The sequence below is a fragment of the Notamacropus eugenii genome, chromosome 7 (assembly GCF_028372415.1).
Source record: "Notamacropus eugenii isolate mMacEug1 chromosome 7, mMacEug1.pri_v2, whole genome shotgun sequence".
In the NCBI taxonomy this organism is placed as follows: Eukaryota; Metazoa; Chordata; class Mammalia; order Diprotodontia; family Macropodidae; genus Notamacropus; species Notamacropus eugenii.
In genome coordinates, this window is record NC_092878.1 from 14,945,578 (window position 1) to 14,966,252 (window position 20,675).

The 20,675-nt window shown below is 36.1% G+C and overlaps 1 protein-coding gene across 1 annotated transcript; it reads right to left on the bottom strand.

Moving 5' to 3' along the window:
* Positions 1 to 17,352: 17,352 nt before the first annotated feature.
* LOC140513369 (olfactory receptor 11H6-like) lies at positions 17,353 to 18,309 on the bottom strand. Its single transcript, XM_072623008.1, has one exon. It carries the CDS (start codon positions 18,307 to 18,309, stop codon positions 17,353 to 17,355), a length of 957 nt encoding a protein of 318 aa, XP_072479109.1.
* Between the last annotated feature and the right edge of the window lie 2,366 nt (positions 18,310 to 20,675).

Genomic DNA, 20,675 nt, shown 5'->3' on the forward strand with positions numbered 1-20,675 from the left:
TAGGGGGTTATTGGGAGTAGAGAGAAGTCAAGCGAGTTGGCCGGTGTTACACACCTAATATATATCAAAGGTACAACCATTGTTCTGGTTCAAGGCCAGCTCTCTATCTAATTACTCATGCTTCTTCTCCTCACATGATTATTTAAAATTCCTGTCCCTCTGATACATTAAGCAGTGAGTAGTGCTCTGAAGTCTCCTGTGACCATCAGCTATCTCAAACCAGAGACCATAGTGAACCTCATGAAATGCAACAAATTAAATGCATAAATATATTCAACAAAGTCTGTTATTTTTGAAGGTGTTACTATATTCATTTGCTCAGTTCATAGTCCATAGATTTAGATCCCAAAATAGCCTTAAAGGTGATCTCGTCTTACTCTTTCTTTTTATAAACGAGGTAAATGAAACTCAGAGAAGGTGAAACTTGCCCAACAGCATACAAGTACAAGAGGCAAAGTCAGGATTTTGTGACTCCAAAGCCAGTGTATGCACTATATCATAATGCCACTTCTCAAAAGGCTAGGTAAGGTCCCTTCCCCTTAACCACCACTGACAAAATAACTTATTAAATCTTTAATTTGCAGAGCTTCTACAGATAGGCATTGTATGATGATGTAATCAGGGATATGCTGGAGCCAGCATATTGGTGAGAACATATTCAGTATGAGTATCTACACCTTGGAAATTGGGAAGCAATACAAACCAGGGCTTGGCGCTTTTTTGCTGATTGTTTAGATATAAGAAAGCAATAGAGAAAGTGTTAATAATGCAAAATAAAATTTTAGTGATTTGGTTGTTAACCATTTCCCAAGACACCCCTCAATATAACTACCCTCATGAAACCATAAGTCCAGTCCTATGATGTCACCTAGACTCTGTCTGTGGTCCTTCATACATTCCATTGAATAATTTTCCCTTTACTGATAAAGTTCCCCTTTACAGCATCATTTTAAGTCAATATTACTATATATCTATACTTACCCTGGTGGGAGTTTCTTTTTCAGTGTCTCCTATGGTAGTCAGGTGTCCAGAGTAAGATCTCTAATTATAACTAGTGTATGCATGTAGATTGATTGTTGCTAAACATTGTACACCTTAATCCTGGCACATGGGCACAATAGGAATTATGGCAACCATTTCCTAATCTTTTATGAATTTTTACCTGAAATTCTAAAATTGCTTAACAAATAATTCTTAAGAATCCCTTAATAAAGAATCCCTATTTGAAATTATGAAGGAGCTAGGGGACTAAGTAATGATTCCCTAAGGCTCCTAACAGGTTTCTGGAAACAAGAAAAAGCTACTTATGCTGCTTTTTGGCTTTCTTTTTTCATTCTTCCCAGAGGCAAGAATACAGATGGGGCTGGCCACTGAACACATTCTAGCTGCAGACAAAGTTCTTATTCCAAGTGGTTATGACATGCTTTGACTTAACTCTGGTTCTTTTCTGAAGAGAATAGTCAAAGTAAAGAAGTAAAATGTTGCTCTAGGAGGTGATGGGTATGAAAAAGGGATGGAATCAGTGGCTTTGTAACCTGCCATGGGTTGTTCACTGTGAACTGAGAAGGAATCTAGCTCCTTAGCTTCTGAGTGTTCACTGGAAATTGTGAATGCCCAGATAAACGCCCAATAGTTGTTTATTTCCTCCCCTAGCCTTTTGAGGCTTGGGACTGTCTGTCCTCTTGAGCATTATCTGAGTTGTTTATTCAACATCCTTAATTTTTCTTGTTTAGAATGAAATCCCAAGTCTCGTTATTTCAAGAAGTCTCATTCAACTTTTGTAGCTTTGTCTCTCCTCTCCTAAATCTTCATTCCAGGTATTTCACAATGTTTCTGGGGAATAATTTCAAATTGATAAAGGTGGTCACAGAGATTAAAATAACTAAAATCTTTGTTTATTGGTTCCAGTCTTATTTTTTCCCATGAAATTCCCAATGAAATTCACTAAACATTTGTGAAATGCCTTCTTATATGCTAAAGATACGAAAGTAAACAAAAACAAAAACAAGTCACTAGACCTCAATTGGACTTTAAATATTATCTAGTCTAATTCCTCTCTTTTTTTTAAACTAAAATTTTAATTTTAATAATATAAGAGACTCCCAGTGAGGAAACATCCTCTTAAAATGTAGATTGGTATCTTTTTTGCAGAAAAATGCACTCTTAGTTGCTAGGGACACAGCTCAGCCTGATTTATTACTCGAATGGCTTGGATGATATATGAATCCATAGCTCTCTTTCTTCTAATAAAAGGGGGTCTACCAAGCTTGATCCTATGCCCTGCCATGACTCTTAAGGTCCTTGGAGCCCTACTGTCTTCCATGACTTTGACTTTCAGTACTTTTAGCACTACCATCAGATCTACTTATGTAAATTAAAGACCCTTCGACCTTGACCTTCACCCCACTGCAACAACCTTAGGATCTCTGGGGCTTTCCATATGCTTTGTGTCTGGAAACTTTTTTTAATGTGTTGTCTACCTCAATTATAAACTCCTTAAAATCAGACATTATTTTTCTATTTATATCCCTAGAATTTAGCATACTGTTTACAAATAATAAGTGTTTAATCAATACTTTTTATTCATTCATTCATTCACTGAGATGTTATGTGACTTGTGCAGGATCACTCAATTAGTATTCATCAGAAGAGTTTCTTGAAACAGGTCTTTTTGTCTCTGAATCTATCCTCATTAATATGCTCAATGACTTGTCTAATGTCGCAAAACTACTATGGCAGTTCACTATGTGAACTTAGGTGATCTGATGCAAAACCAGTGGAGCTTCTGCAATATCTTGCTGTCACTCACTCCCACATAATGTTTGCTTCCATTGACTTAAACTCTAATGGAATGGGAAGGTTATAGCATATATGTAAATGAACAGGGTATAAGAAAGAATGTGAAAGGTAAAGGCATGTCAGGCACTGCTAAGAGAAATTGGTGGTGATGTCACTTTAAACTGAGAATTCAAGGGAAGGTGTTACGAAGGAGAGAATCTGTGATGAGTGTGAAAAGAAGACAAGCACCTCAATTGAGAGAGATCAGACAAGGTATTGCATTTTCAATATGATAGTGTACAGTTTGTACCTATCAAGAAGTGTTGGCATACGTAAAGGGAGAGCCTTTCCCATTCAATTACCTTGTCCAGGTAATAAGTATCTTCTTCCAACCTGTTCTACTAGATAACCATTCTTCCAATCAACTTCTCCTTGAAGTAGACATTTTGCAACAGGTGGCAGTTCAGGCTTTGTAATATGGCTATGATCCTGCTCTAAGTACCAGAGTTAGGCCCACTAGGAGTTCTGGTCTTCCCTCTCAGATGTCTGGTTCTGACTAAATGCACTAGTTTAAAATAGGATCTTTTGTGTGAAATAATTTGCCTTGATATTATGGGGAAAACACAAAGTTTGCATTTGTTTCAACCAAACTACAATTAGGTCATATAAAATTACTCACTAGTCTCCTAAACATTTTAGAGAGTAGGATCTTCCTGGTATCAACCTCAAAGTTCTCATATCAGACATATGCACATCAGATAATCAGAAACTGAACATTTTAACCATGTTTAATCTGATTATCTTTTCTCTAAGGGCAATTTCATTTGACCCCAAAATTAACTTCTGGATATCTATCCTAAGGAGGTCAAGACAGAAAGAAAGTTCCGATATGCATCAAAACATTTATATAATCATTTTTGTAGTAACAATGCACTGAAAACAAAGCAGATATCCAATAATGGGGCAATGGCTAAAAGAAGCTGTGGTTTATGAATTTGAGAGAATATCACTATGCCATAGAAAACAATGACTATGAAGAAAATGAAGGATGTGAACTGTGAAGTGAAGTGAGCCTGTGTCATAATCATCTTTGATTCTACCCCTTTCTTTTATAAATTTTTCTAAATCTTAAAGGACATAACTTTGAACTAACATGGGAACTAAACTGAATAAACACAAGACAGCAGAAGAAAAATTTTACCTTATGTTATGATTCCAATATACCTGTAAGGCAGTGATCCTTGAAAGATCTATGTACAATTCCTTATGAGCAAACTTGAAAACTAGCACAAAGGGAAAGGCTTGTTCACTTTATGGTCATGTGATATTAAATAAATCCAAATGGTACATTTCCCAGGTTGTTCATTAGCCTTGTCCACCATATTAAATTTACAATTACTTTGTGTTTTTTTCCTGTTTCTTTCATTCATGTTATTTTTCCCAATTACATATAAAACTATTTTTAAAATTTTTACAAAAATTGCTTTCCAAATTCTCTCCCTCCTTTCCTCTTCCTCCCTTCATTGAGAAGTCAAGCAATTTGATATAGATTATACATGTGTAGTAATGAAAAAATGCCCATAGTAGCCAAGTTGTGAAAAAATCACAGACTAACCTTCTCACAAAAAAAAATAAGAAAAAAAAAGTTAAAAAGTGTGCTTCAATCTGCATTCAAATTCCATAGAATGGATACCATTTTTCATCATGAGTTCTTCAAAATTTTCTTGGATCACTGTATTGCTGAGAATAGCTAAATCATTCACAGTTAATCATGCTACAATATTGTTATTATTGTGAAGAATGTTCTCCTGGATATGACCACTTCACAATGCATCAGTTCATGTAGTTCCAGTTTTTTTTTCCTTAGAGCATCCTGCTCATCATTTCTTATACTATTCCATAACAATCACATACCTCAACTTGTTCAGCCATTCTCCTTCTGAATTTCAGTCATTCCTATCACTAAAAAAGTTGTTATGAATATTTTTTACATATATGTGTTTTTCATTTTTGTTTTTATCTCTTTGGGATACAGACCTAATGGTGATGTTATTTGGTCAAAGAGTTTGCATGATTTTACAGCCCTACGGGTGTAGTTCCAAACTAATTTACTGAATGGTCCAATCAGTTCATTACTCTAATGTCTCAGTCTTCCCACATTCCCTCCAACATCTTGTCATTTTCCTTTTCTGTCTAATTAGTCAGTGCTATCACTGTGGCTGGTAACTTAGAGGTGTTTCAGTGTACATTTCTCTAGTCAATGTCGATTTAAAATATTTCTTTTATGACAATAGATAACTTTAATTTGTCTGAAAATTGTCTATTCGTATCCTTTGACTTCTATCAGTTGAGGAATGGCAATTTTCCTTGATAATTTCTTGAAAGATGACATCTACGTTCTTTTATTTAGCAAGGTTTTCAGATAGTCCAATCATTCTTAATTAGATAGAATTAGAAAAAACAAAGTCTTTACTGTGTTCAGACTGGTAACATGATGCAGTTAGTTACATGTATAAGATATGTACTTCTGGAAACTCTATGATAATTCATTATTTCTAGATGGGTTTGCATGGATTTTTTATCTATTTTTTTGTTTGTTGATTTGTGTTGTATTTACTACTTGTGATCACGTCCTCATGCATTGTATCCTGGAATAATTTAGTTCAGTGTTCACTGTGTTATGTGAACTCAGCATTAGATGGCAATTGGTTCTAATTGTACCTACAAGAGACCCCAAATGGTCATAGCCAATTTTGCATAAAGAGCATTAGAAAGAGGTTTGTTGCATTTGTTTTTTAACTTGTTAAAAGAATATTAATTTAAAAGACCCTCTTTCTAGCAAAAAGGGGTCAGATCACAAGAATAGCAAATCGGCAAATTAAACGTCCAAAAGAGAATTTGGAAAAATGATGGGACAATAGCAGATAACCCCCAATATTTCTATTAATCATATTATAATACATAATCTATTATATAATAATATTTTATTACATTAAAAATAGTAGATGTACTATTTAATTATGTCATAATAAATCGTATTATTTAATTACATCATATATAGTCACAATGTATTAATAACAATAATGTCATCTAATTAATCTGTTTTTCCAGGAAAGGAGGTAAGGCATCAGCATCTATTGTTTGAGAGTGGGAACAAATATAATAAAAATTGCAATTAAGACATGATAACGTGTAATTTGTAAAACAGGATAATGTGTGGCTTGTTTTCATTATAGAATACCATTCATTAAACTTGTGTGTAGGAATGCTAAATTAGTGACCCATTTAATTTTGTGGATGTTAATTATTTGTGGTTTAATAACCAACATACATGTAAAATTTGCTGTGCTTACACTGACCACAGTTATCAAAGTGTGTGACAATAATCTATTCTTTACTCAAAGGAAAAAGAAATGTCTTTATGATAGGTTTGAAGAAACAGAATTAGCTTTACAGATCTCACAACTGTGCAATTTAAAATCTGGAAATAAAAAGATAGGATGAATTAACCCTGATGTCTATTTCAAGGAACTGTGAGAGATCCTGGTATCAATTCTCTTCTCAATTAGTCTCCTAGAATTCCTTGTACAATTTTAAAATAATCACCAAGAATCACCTTTTTATTGTTGTTTCAAATTTGTTGTTGGTGCTTTCCTTTCTATTCATATTGTTGCATTTATTGTGTATATTGTTTCTGTGGTTATGCTCACTTCACTTCACAGTTCATGTCCTCCTATGTCTTACCATATTCTTCATAGGCATCGTTTCCTATGGCATAGTGATATTCTCTCAAATTCATAAACCACAACTTCTTTTAGCCATTGTCCCATTATTGGATATCTGCTTTGTTTTCAGTGCATTGATACTACAAAAATGATTATATAAATGTTTTGATGCATATCGGAACTTTCTTTCTGTCTTGACCTCCTTAGGATAGATATCCAGAAGTTAATTTTGGGGTCAAATGATATGAACATTTTTAGGTACTCTCAACATAATTCCAAATTGCTTTCCAGAATAAATGGATTAATTGATAGCTTCACCAATAGAATTAACACACCTATATTTAGACAATCGCTCCAACATTAACTGCTGCCACAATATCAGTTTGCTATTATACCTATCTCAAAGTCCTGTGACAATAGGCAAGTGATGAAGCAGCAAGTACCGATACACTGGGAGTTATAGTCATAACCCTGTACAAAGGTGGCCCAGGACGTAGGGTTGTTTCTCACTGGAAGCAGCAGTGGGATTTAGCAGACCCCTGAGTGTCTGATCAGCCTTTTAAGGATCCCAATGCTCATCACCTGGTGTGAGGAAGGGGGCTAGAAAAGGTACCCTAAAAGTTGTCTGCTTACTCACCCCTGGCCTGATTACTGCAGCAGGTGTGGGATTCCATTCTGCAGTTGAAACACAAAAAAAATGTACAAAATCATCTGCAAAGACTATTCCACTCACCATTAGCAGATGGAAATATGCACACACTTATAGATAACACAAAATCCAGTAGACATGAAAGAAGAGCAGCTCTTGTTGCAAAAGAACTCAGCAGGTATGGCATCAAAATAAGAGACCTGAGGGAAACGAGACTGGCAAATGAAGGCCACTTTACTGAAGCTGGAACTGGACACACATTTTTCTGGAGTGGCTTCAGTGAAGGGAAGTGCCATGAAGTTGGTGTAGGTTTTGCAATCAAATCTAATCTAGACAGGAAGCTGGTAAGCCTGCCAAAAGGAGTGAATGATAGGTTCATGACAATGTGATTGCCGCTTGCAAGAAAACATCATGCCACCATGATCAGTACCTATGATCTCACCGTGACGAACCCTGATGAGGTCAAAGAAAAACTTTATGAAGACCTAGATATCCTTATCATCAATGTGCTGAAAAAGGGCAAGCTTATAATTCTGGGTGACTTTAAAGCTAGAGTAGCCCCAGACTACCAGACCTGACAGGGAGTCTTAGGGAGGAGTGGAAGTGAAAACAATAGCAACAGTGATCACTACTGAAGACTTGTGCATCTCATGACCGTCTCATAACCAATATAGTTTTCTGCTAAACTAAATGTAATAAAACTTCAACAATATACTCCTGCAACAAACATTGACCTCTAATATATCCTTTCCATTTTCCTGACTGTGAAGTAAAATCATTTTGTTTGCATTTTTATATTATTGATGATTTTATGTGAATTTTCATATAGTTGTTAATCGCTCACAATTCTTCATTTGAGAACTTTGTGTTCATATCCTCTGAGGACATCCATTGAAGAATGGGTTTTGTGCTAAAATGTGGTTTTCTTTATTTATCTTGAGGAATGGACATAGATGATACTGTAACAATGATTGAGAAAGTAACTGCTCCTATAATAGAAAGAATATTTTGGAAGATGGCGGAGTGAAAGCAACGACTCACCTAAGCTCCTGGAAAAACTCCTCTGGATATATCTGGGGGGAGAGTCTGACCAGACTTTGGAGGTGTAGAATCCAGTGGGAGACGGACTTTGACAGATTCGGAGCCCAGGCTGGACTGGAAGGTCCACGGGAGGGATCTGTTCCGCGGGGGTAAGACCCCGGCGCACAGCGCAGCGCGGTCGGCACGGCAGGGCGGAGGGGACCAGAGGAGCCCGAGAGTGGCGGGCAAGACCAGCGGAGCAGGAGATAAGCCAGGCCGAGCCGGTGAGAGCCGCAGAGTGCCAGGCATCAGCGCAGCAGTCCTTGAAATCTTCAGCCTGAAGACGGACTTCGGTGGGTCACTACTTGAACTTCCAGGAACTGGGATGGCAGAGTGATCAGTAAGTGCTCTCTCCTCCCCCCTGATGACCCTGAGGGAACCATAAAATTCTTCCCCAGATTAATCCTGGATCAGCGGGTACAGCAGAAGGGGGCGGGTGGTCTCATAACACCAGAGGCTGGAGAGGTGGCAAAGGGGGATTCTTCCTACCGTGGTGGAGGCTATCTGGAGGGACAGACGACCCAGGGCAGAGAAAAATTCGCACTGAGACCCAAGCAAGCCTCAGCCCGGGAGACGAGCCCCAGGAGGGGCGGGAACACGCATTAGCCTCTAGGCGTGCCCCAGCCCTTCAGGGGAAAGGGAAGACAATAGGGAAGCTGGGATCAGCATCCCCGGACCTTGCCTTTGCCTCAGGCCAGCTGAGGAGATATCCTGAGACCAGACCACACCTCCCACACACCTATCAAGCTAAACCCAGGGTTGATCTGGGAAACAACAACAACAACAACAACAACAACAACAACAACAAAAAAGCCTGCTTTTAGCCTAGACAAACATCAGCTCAACTTAAAAGATCCGTATCTTCTGACTGAAAGAACCAAAAGCTACAACACTCAGCCAACATCATGAATCGGAAAAAGCAGACGAAAAGTGAAAAAACCATAGAATCTTTCTATGGGGATAAGGACCAAAACACAAACACCAAAGAGGTCAGAGCTGAGACTGTACTTCCATCTGAAACCTCAGATGGGACTATGAATTTCTCGCAAGCACAACTAGATTACCTGGAACGTCTGAAGAAGGATATAAAAGAAAAACTGGCCAATGATTTTAAAACCATAAAAAAAGAATTCACTAATGAGAACATCAATCTGAAAAAGAAAATTGAAGAAATGGAAAAGGAAGTTCAAAAATTAACTGGAGAGAATAATTCCCTAAAAGGAAGAGTTAATCAAACGGAAAAGGAAACTCAAAACCTAATAGGGAAAATTGATCAGATGGAAAAGGAAACCCAAAACCTAACTGGGAAAATTGGTCGAATGGAAAAAGAAGTACAAAAATTAAATGGAGAAAATAGCTCCTTAAAGGGAAAAATTGGCCAGATGGAAAAGGAGATGCGAAAGCTAACTGAAGAAAACAATACGATCAAGATTAGAATTGGGCAAGTAGAAACTAATGACTCAATGAGGCAACAAGAATCAGTCAAACAAAATCTAAAGAATGAAAAGATAGAAGAAAATCTAAAATATTTAATTGGAAAAACAACTGACCTGGAAAATAGATCCAGGAGAGAAAATCTAAGAATTATTGGCCTGCCAGAAACCCATGATGAAGAAAAGAGTCTGGACAATATCTTCCAGGAAATCATCAAGGAAAACTGCCCAGAAGTACTAGACTCAGAGGGCAAAATAGTCATTGAAAGAATCCACCGTTCCCCACCGGAAAGGGATCCCAAACTCAAAACCCCAAGAAATATAGTTGCCAAATTCCAGAGCTATCAAGTGAAGGAGAAAATACTACAAGCAGCCAGAAAGAAACAATTTAAATATCAAGGTCACACAGTCAGGATCACACAGGACCTTGCAGCTTCTACATTAAAAGATCGAAAGAATTGGAACCCAATATTCCGTAAGGCAAAGGAGTTGGGACTCCAACCGAGGATCAACTACCCAGCAAAGTTCAGCATAACATTTCAGGCAAGGAGAAAGTCACTCAACGAAATAAGGGATTTCCAGAGCTTCCTGACCAAAACACCAGAACTCAATAGACAATTTGATCTTCAAATGCAGGTCTCCAGAGAATCATAAAAAGGTAAACAGAGGGGGAAAAACAAAAACAAAAACTTGCAACTCAATTAGGGCAATCTGTTTACCTCCCTGTAAGGGAAGATGATACCTGTTAATCTTGAGAACTGTGCAGCTATTATGATAAAAGGGATATATGTAGAGGGAACGGGCATAAAGTAAATGATGTCATGGCAAAAATATGATTTAAGTATGAGAAGGGAATGTAATAGGAGGTGTGGAAAGGGGGAAGCAGAAAATGGCAAATTATATCACAGGAAGAAGTACAAAACTATAGTAGAGGGAAGGAGGGGAGGGAGATGAGCATTGTTTGAGAGGTACTCTCATCTGATTTGTTCAAAGGAGGGAACAATAATCTTAAGTAGATAAGCCTAACTAGCTCTATAGGTAGTAGGAGGGGAAGGGGGAAGAAAGGGGAGGGTGGCTAAAAGGGAGGAAAGAAGCAATAAGAGTAAAGGGAACTAAAAGGGAGGGGGGCTAAAAGAAGGAGGGGAAGGCTGCAGGAGGAGGGGGAGAAAAGTGAATACTATTGAGGAGGGGAAGGGAGACGGGAGAGTTAAAAGCACAAATGGTGGGAAAGAGGGTGGAGGGAAATACACAGATTGTAATCATAACTGTGAATGTGAATGGGATGAACTCTCCCATAAAACGGAGACGGATAGCAGAATGGATTAAAAGCCATAATCCAACAATATGCTGCTTACAAGAAACACATTTGAAACGGGGGGATACACATAGGATAAAGGTCAAAGGATGGAGCAGAATATATTGTGCTTCAGCTCATGTAAGAAAGGCAGGAGTAGCAATCCTAATCTCAGACAAAGCAAAAGCAGAAATAGATCTAATCAAAAGGGATAAGGATGGAAACTATATCCTACTAAAAGGCACCATAGACAATGAAGCAATATCATTACTAAACATGTATGCTCCAAGTGGTATAGCATCCAGATTCTTAGAGGAGAGGTTGGGGGAGTTGAAGGAAGAAATTGATAGCAAAACTATACTAGTGGGGGACCTCAACCTCCCCCTCTCTGAACTAGATAAATCCAACCTTAAAATAAACAAGAAAGAGGTTAAGGAGGTAAATAAAAATCTGGATAAGGTAGATATGATAGATCTTTGGAGAAAATTAAATGGGAATAGAAAGGAATATACCTTTTTCTCAGCGGTACATGGAACATTTACAAAAATTGACCATGTACTAGGACATAAAAATCTCACAATCCAGTGCAGAAAGGTAGAGATAATCAATGCATCCTTTTCAGATCATAATGCATTAAAAATTACATGTAATAAAAGGCCATGGAAAGAGAAACCAAAAATCAATTGGAAACTAAATAATCTAATTCTAAAGAAGGATTGGGTTAAAGAAGAAATCATAGAAACGATCAACAACTTCATTCAAGAGAATGACAATAGTGAGACAACGTACCAAAACTTATGGGACACTGCAAAAGCAGTTATTAGGGGAAGTTTTATATCTCTGAATGCTTACATAAATAAAATAGAGAAAGAGGAGATCAACGACTTAGGCTTGCAGTTGGAAAAGCTAGAAAAAGAACAAATTGAAAATCCCCAAGTAAATACCAAATTAGAAATACTGAAAACCAAAGGAGAGATTAATAAAATTGAAATAAAGAAAACTATTGAATTAATAAATAAAACCAATAGTTGGTTTTATGAAAAAACTAATAAAATTGATAAACCTTTGGTTAATCTGATCAAAAAAAAGAAAGAAGAAAACCAAATTACTAACATTAAAAATGAAAGGGGTGAACTCACCTCCAATGAGGAGGAAATTAAAACAATAATTAGAAACTACTTTGCCCAACTTTATGCCCACAAATTCGACAATCTAAACGAGATGGATGAATATTTTAAAAAATACAAATTGCCCAGATTAACAGAAGAGGAAGTTGAATACTTAAACAACCCCATCTCAGAAAAAGAAATTGAACAAGCCATCAATGAACTCCCTAGGAAAAAATCTCCAGGGCCAGATGGATTCACAAGTGAATTCTATCAAACATTTAAAGAACAGTTAATTCCAATACTACATACACTATTCTTGAAAATTGGGGAAGAAGGAGTCTTCCCAAATTCTTTCTATGATACAAATATGGTTTTGATACCCAAACCAGGAAGAGACAAAACAGAGAAAGAAAATTATAGACCAATTTCCCTAATGAATATAGATGCAAAAATTTTAAATAAGATTTTAGCAAAACGAATACAGCATCTTATCACGAGATTAATACATTATGATCAGGTAGGATTCATACCAGGACTACAGGGCTGGTTCAATATTAGGAAAACTATTAGCATTATCGATCACATCAACAACAAAGCTAACAAAAACCACATGATTATCTCAATAGATGCAGAAAAAGCTTTTGACAAAATACAACATCCATTCCTACTAAAAACATTGGAGAACGTAGGAATAAAGGGAACTTTCCATAAAATAATAAGCAGTATCTATCTAAAACCTTCAGCAAGCATTATATGCAATGGGGATAAGCTAGATGCATTCCCAATAAGATCAGGGGTGAAACAAGGTTGTCCATTATCACCACTATTATTCAATATGGTACTAGAAATGTTAGCTGTAGCAATTAGACAAGATAAAGATATTCAAGGAATTAGAATAGCCAAAGAAGAAACTAAGTTATCACTCTTTGCAGATGATATGATGATTTACCTAGAGAATCCCAGAGATTCAAGTAAAAAATTACTTGAATTAATAAACAACTTTGGCAAAGTTGCAGGGTACAAAATAAACCCACACAAATCCTCTGCATTCCTATATATTAGCAACAAAGTTCAACAGCAAGAGATAGAAAGAGAAATCCCATTTAAAGTTAGGGTAGACAGTATAAAATACTTAGGAGTCTACCTGCCAAAACAAACCCAGGGACTATATGAACACAATTACAAGACACTTTTTGCACAAATAAAGTCAGATTTAAGTAAGTGGAAAAACGTTAGTTGCTCATGGGTAGGCCGTGCTAATATAATAAAAATGACAATTCTACCCAAATTAATATACTTATTTAGTGCCATACCAATTAAACTATCAGACAATTACTTTCTAGGGCTGGATAAAATAATATCAAAATTCATTTGGAAAAACAAAAGGTCCAGAATATCAAAGGGACTAATGAAAAGAAATGCTTGGGAAGGTGGCCTAGCGCTACCAGACCTTAAACTGTACTATAAAGCAGCAATTATCAAAACCACTTGGTATTGGCTAAGAAACAGAGAGGTAGACAAGTGGAATAGACTTGGCACTCAAGATGCAGTAGGCAAGGAATATAGCAACCTTCTGTTTGATAAACCCAAGGACCCCAGCTTCTGGGATAAGAACTCATTGTTTGACAAAAATTGCTGGGAAAACTGGATAACAGTGTGGCGGAAATTAGGCATAGACCCATACCTGACACCGTACACAAGAATAAAGTCCAAATGGGTACATGATTTAGGTATAAAGATTGATACCATGAATAAACTGGAGAAGCAAGGAATAGTGTATTTATCAGATCTATGGAGAAGGGAAGAATTCTTTACTAAAGGAGAGATAGAATGCATTATGAAATGCAAAATGGATAACTTTGAGTACATTAAACTGAGAAGTTTTTGCACAACCAAACCCAATGCAACCAAAATCCGGAGGGATGTAGTAAATTGGGAAAAAATTTTTACAGCTAAGCTCGGGGATAAAGGCCTCATTTCTAGAATATATAGAGAACTGACCCAAATGTATAATCATACAAGTCATTCCCCAATTGATAAATGGTCAAAGGATATGAACAGGCAATTTTCAGAGGAAGAAATTAAAGCTATCTATAATCATATGAAAAAATGCTCTAAATCACTATTGGTTAGAGAGATGCAAATCAAAACAACTCTGAGGTACCACATCACACCTATAAGATTGGCAAACATGACAGAACAAGAAAATGATAAATGCTGGAGAGGATGTGGGAGAGTTGGAACACTAATTCATTGTTGGTGGAGCTGTGAGCGCATCCAACCATTCTGGAGAGCAATTTGGAACTATGCCCAAAGGGCTACAAAAATGTGCATACCCTTTGACCCAGCAATATCGCTACTAGGACTATATTCCCAAGAGATCATAAAAATGGGAAAGGGTCCCACATGTACAAAAATATTTATAGCAGCACTCTATGTAGTTGCCAAAAACTGGAAGTCAAGGGGATGTCCATCAATTGGGGAATGGCTGAATAAATTATGGTATATGAATGTAATGGAGTACTATTGTGCCATAAGAAATGATGAACAAGAAGACTTCAGAGAGGCCTGGAAGGACTTATATGACCTGATGCTGAGTGAAAGGAGCAGAACCAGGAGAACTTTATGCACAGCAACAACCACAGTGTGTGAGAGCTTTTTCTGGTAGACTTAGATTTTTGTAATAACACAAGAACTTCTGAAAAAAAAAAAAATCCCAATGGTGGACCTCAAGGCAAAATGCCTTCCACACTCAGAGAGAGAAATATGGAAGTCACTCACATAATGTAGCAGATCATGTTTGTGTATGTGTATCTGTTTGTGTATCATGTTCTGATTTGTTATACGGATTCTTTCATTTATCTTAGTCTGACTACATAGCATGACTATAGTGAAAATATACTCAATAGGAAAGTATATGTAGAATCTATACAGAATTGTAGGCTGTCGTGGGGAGGGAGGGAGGTAGTGGGGGGTGGGTGGGGAGGGATAAAATCGCAATTGTATGGCAGTGATTGTTAAACATTAAAAAAATAAAAAAATTATAAAAAAAAAAGAATATTTTGAAAATATGTTTGGAAATGTTCTATTATTTTGTGATTTTTGTTGCTGAAAATAGTGTTTCATCAATAAAAAACTCTATACGCTTAAAATTCTTGAGAACAGAAATTTATGTGTTTTAAATATCTTACAAATGAAGAGTTTTGATGGGTTTTGAGTTCTTTTGTCAAAAATATAAAATGCTGCAATTTCACTAGAGCAACCTACAGGACAAATTGATTAACATCAGGGAAAATGGAAATTAGTCAAATTTTAACAAAAACCTTTGTATGATTAATAGATGCAGTTGTAAAAATGAGTTATGATTTTGTAAGCATAGCCAAACTACATACTTCTTCTATTTGGAGGTATCATCTTAAGGCATGTTTGCTATTTTCAGTGAAAACAACTAATAGGAAATATTGACATAAACCTAACTTAGAATATTTTATGTTTGTGTGTGTGTTTTAATTGATAAACGTGTGTTGAAACAAAGATGTCCATTATCACCACTGTTATTCAATATGGTACAAGGAATGTTAACTTTAGCAATAAGAGAAGAAAAAGAAATAGAAGGAATTAGAATATCAAGGGAATTAATGAAAAGAAATGCTGGGGAAGGTAGCCTAGCCATACCAAATTGAATAATAAAGCAGCAAATTATATTACATGATATTACTTGTATTGTAAAGCAACAATCGTCAAAACCACTTGTTATTGCCTAAGAAACAGAGGGGAAAATCAGTGGAATAGGTTAGGTACACAAGAAACAGTATTCAATGATTATAGCAGTCTACTGTTTGATAAACCCCCAAACTCCAGTATCTAGGATAAGAACTCACTGTTTGACAAAAGTTTCTGGGAAAACTGGATAACAGCGGAAACTGGGCATAGACCAGTGCCTGACACTGTACACAAGAATTAAGTGCAAATGGATACATGATCTAGGCATAAAGACTGATACTATAAACAAATTAGGGAACAAGGAATAGTGTATTCATCAGATTTATGGAGAAGGGAGAAATTTATGACCAAACAAGAGACAGAGAACATTATGAAGTGGAAAATGGATAATTCTTATTACATTAAATTAAAAATTTTTTGCACAAACAAAGCCAATGCAACCAAGATTAGGAGAGAAACAGAAAACTGGGAAAGAATTTTTACAATTAATGTCTGTGATAAAGGCCTCATTTCTCCAATATATTGAAAATCAAGTCAAATTTAAAAGAATGTATGTCATTCCCCAATTGATAAATGGTCAAAGAATATAAACAGGCATTTTTAAGAGGAAGAAATTAAAACTATCCATATGCACATGAAGAAGTGCTCTAAATCACTTTTGATTAGAGAGATGCAAATTAAAACTACTCTGAGATACCACATCACATCTATCATGTTGGTTAACATGACAAAACAGGAAAATGATAAATGCTGGAGATGTGGGAGAGTTGGAACACTAATTCATTGTTAGTGGAGCTATGAGCTGATCCAGCCATTCTGGAGAGCAATTTGCAATTATGGCCAAAGGGTTACGAAATTCAGTGACTTGCCCAGGGTCACATATCTGAGGAGGTCAGATGTGAACTCAGGAAGATGATTCTTCTTGACTCCAGACTCACCACTCTAACCATTGGACCACTTAGCTGCCCTCCATTTTATTTCAGAGCTCATAATTCAGCCCAGCTCCTACCTAAAGCATAAATCACCTCTATATTATTTTGGACATTTGGATATTCATCTTCTCCTTAAACCCGTTTAGTGATGGGAAAATTATTATTTCAGTGGGCAACCAATTTCATTTCAGTTCCAATTGTTTGAAAATTGTTACTTATAGCAAGCTAAAATCTGCATCCTTATAGCACCTGCTCATTGCTCCTAATTATTTCCTTCTGTAACCACACAGAGGAAATTCTAATTTCTCTTTCACATGACAACCTTTAAGATGCTTCAAAATATTATCACTCCCAATTCCATCTTAGTCTTCTTAATTCTCATTTCCTTCAACAATTTCTCACATAATAGCTTTGAGTCCCTTCAAAATCTTTTTGGCCCTCCTTTGGATAAGTTCTAGCTTCTCACATGAAATGCAGCACACAAAACTTAAAAGAATGTACACCATGTGTGGAGGAGAGTTCAGATTCCAATAGGATAATACTTTTATTTTTTGATTCACTAATGTTAGTAGCATGAGTAGAGATGGAGGTGCTGATTTGGGGGAGGAAGGTTATGAGTTTGTTTTCTTTCACATATGTTGGACAAACTTCATACTTCTTAGGATTTTGTTCAGGGCTTTCTTTATTTCTTTATTCCGGAGACTATAGATCAATGGATTGAAGATTGGAGTCAGTATAGAGTAGAACAGGGTTACAATTTTCTGAACTCCAGCTGGATTTCCAGATGTTGGACTCACATACATTACCATGATGGAGCCATAGAACAATGATACCACTGCCAAATGGGAGCCACATGTGGAGAATGCCTTACGCCGACCTTCGGCTGAAGGGACCTTCAGCACAGCTTTAAGTACCACCGTATATGAACTAGTAATGAAGAGAAAGGTAGAGAAGATGAGGACTGAGTTGAAGACAGCACACGTGGTTTCAGTGGCAGGTGCTGGAACACAGGACAGTCCAATAAGGGGTCCTGGGTCACAAATAAAATGATCAATTGTATTGTGATCACAAAAAGGCAGCTGAGAGATGAGGTAAACTGGCAGGAGATAGCAGGAAAAGCCACATAACCAGCAGCAGACAACCATTCTTATGCATTTTTGTAGAGTCATGATGGTGGGGTAGTACAAGGGTCTGCAGATAGCAAGATACCGATCATAGGCCATGGCTGATAAGAAAAAGGTTTCTGTAGTGCCCATTGAAAAGAAAAAATAGAACTGGAGGAAGCAGCCAATGAAGGAGATGATTTTATTCTCAGAGAGAAAATTGACCAACATATTCGGGACTGTGGAGGTGACATACCAGATCTCTAGAAAGGAGAAGTTGGCCAATAGGACATACATTGGAGTGTGGAGCTGTTGATCGACATTTACAGCACAGATGATCAATATGTTTCCAATCAGTGTCAGGATGTATGTCACAGAGAATAAGGAGAAAAGGAAGACTTGGATTTTCCAGGAGCCTGGGAAGCCCAGGAGGACAAATTCATTCACAGAGCCAGAGTGATTATTCCTGTCTGGATTTTTCATTTTTTCCTCCAAACCTAAGAGAAAATGCATTTCTGTTTTAGGAATGACTTTACATATTATAATATAAGCTTGTGCCATGAATTGTACATATTCAATATTACATATTGAATTATGTAAAATATAATTTTATAGTAGCAAGGTGGCAAGATCAAAGAAGGGATTTAATTTCTTAGAGTAATATAGCAGAAGAAAGCAGAGGATCTGTAATGGTGCATATGTTCCAAAATTGTTCACCATCATTACCACAATCATCATCATCATCACCATTAATATCACTATTGTCATCATCAATCATCTACTAACACTGACTTTGGTTGGTTTCCAAACCAACTAAATGCTTGCTTTGGTATAGTGTTGTTCTTGGTTTTGTATCACAAGAATTAAACAGATTGTCCTCAAGAGGCTTACAATCTAAGTCAGAAAACACAAACTGGAAGTTGAGCTACAAAAAAATCATACATGGAACATTAAATGAGTATAATGATTAAATTATTTTTTGTTTAACACTGGAGTGAGAATATTATTTAGTACTATTGCTTATACAAGTAGCAAATATGACTTCTGCCAGAAAGAGCATACTGAGCTAGAAATTAATTAATTAATTGTATTAATAAATAATTAATAAATTATTGACTACATCCCACTGCCTCCAAGTAAGACTAATTTGTTAGCATGTACTCTACTAATTTTAAAGATCTATCATGAGAAAGTCCCAGGGTTTCTGTCTTCAATATATTGTAGTGTTTAATCATCTATACTATCATACAATCCTTTTCATGTGTAACACCAGTGCTTTTTATTAAAAGTGACCTTAGAGGCTACCTGATTCAATCCTCTAAGATGGCAGTTGAGGAAACTGAGACCCAGGGAGTTTAGGTAACTTTCCAAAATCACATCAAAGGTACCATATTAACCCATGTTTTCTGACTCTAGAGAAAATACTCTTTTTTTCTGTGCCCTGCAGCACAAGGATGTGTATGTTATAGTTTGTGCAGTGTATATATAATGTATTATTTCTATTTATTTCTGTGGTGCATATTCATATACCACAGAAATAAATAGAAATATTATAGATATATCATTGAATATAAAGATTATATGTAATTATATTAAATATATAGTATTGTTACATAAATAAGTCCTTCCTGTTTTCCAACTTTAAATTAGAAAATCTAGAAAAAAATAGTGTGATACATTCTGAAGTTAGGTTATTAATTATTTATAAACAGGTAAAATCTATTAACTTTTAAGAGTGGGTATAAAGAGGCACATTGCTTTCTAAATTACATCTAAAGAAATCTAAAGACTCTCTTCTCTGACTGAACTGACATCTATCATTTGACATACAAAATTCTTGATGTTCTGGAGGGATATTTCCTTGAGCAATGTTTAACTCATTTATTTCCATTCTCTTTTCTCTAATAAGGATTGTGATTATTGTTGTTGCTTTTGTTTTTATGAAGTAAAGTTTCAACTAAGGGTAAGCTGTCAAAGTCATTATTTTTTACAGCTTATGAAAATTCTAGTTTTAAATGGCAAGATGTGGGCACACTGGAATAGGTATCTCTAATCTTGCCCAAGACAAAATTAAATAAATCATGCAGCCTTTTTGTGTCACTGGGGAATTTCAGTTGTAACTAGAAATTGATTTGATAAGTTACTACTTAAATAGGGCTTTAAATTTCACTGAATGCTTTTTAAATTGTATCTCATTTAAACCATATAATAACCCTAAGAGACAGATGCTATTATTATCCTTATTTGAAGATGAGACAGGGGGTAAGTAACTTAGGGTCACACAGGTAGTAAGGGTCTGAGGTGGGATTTGAATTCAAGTCTTCCTGACTGGGTGGAGCATTCTGTCTACTGAGCCACCTAGGACCTTACATTATCCATAGTTCATTTTGAAAACCTAGAATCACAGACTAATAGGATGTATGACTGGAAGGGATCTGAAAAATCCAACCCCTCAACTAAGTTCTTCCTTTATCTATATAGAGATAGGATCATAGATTTAAAATTGGATGACTCTATTAAAGCTACTTCATTCCATCTCACTCTCTTAATTTTACAGATCAGGAAAGTGAAGTCTGGAAAGATGATTGATTTGTCCAAAAAAACAAAGGAGTTGAAATCAGTTATTCTGTACTCAACAAGAGGACTCTTTTATTACCATGTCTTATTACCTCTTTAAAAATCATCTTAAATTTAAATAGAATTTCATGTGGTAATATTTTTTTGAGAACAAACCTTAAACATAAAAATTATCCTACCCCAAAACAAATATTGGTTTAATTTAGTTATCCTAGAAACATTCAAAAAATAGTGTTAACAGTTGATAATGTAATTCTTATGCCTACAACACA

Coding starts and splice junctions, on each gene's coding strand:
- LOC140513369 (XM_072623008.1), bottom strand. CDS start 18,309: ATGAAAAATCCAGACAGGAATAATCACTCTGGCTCTGTGAATGAATTT.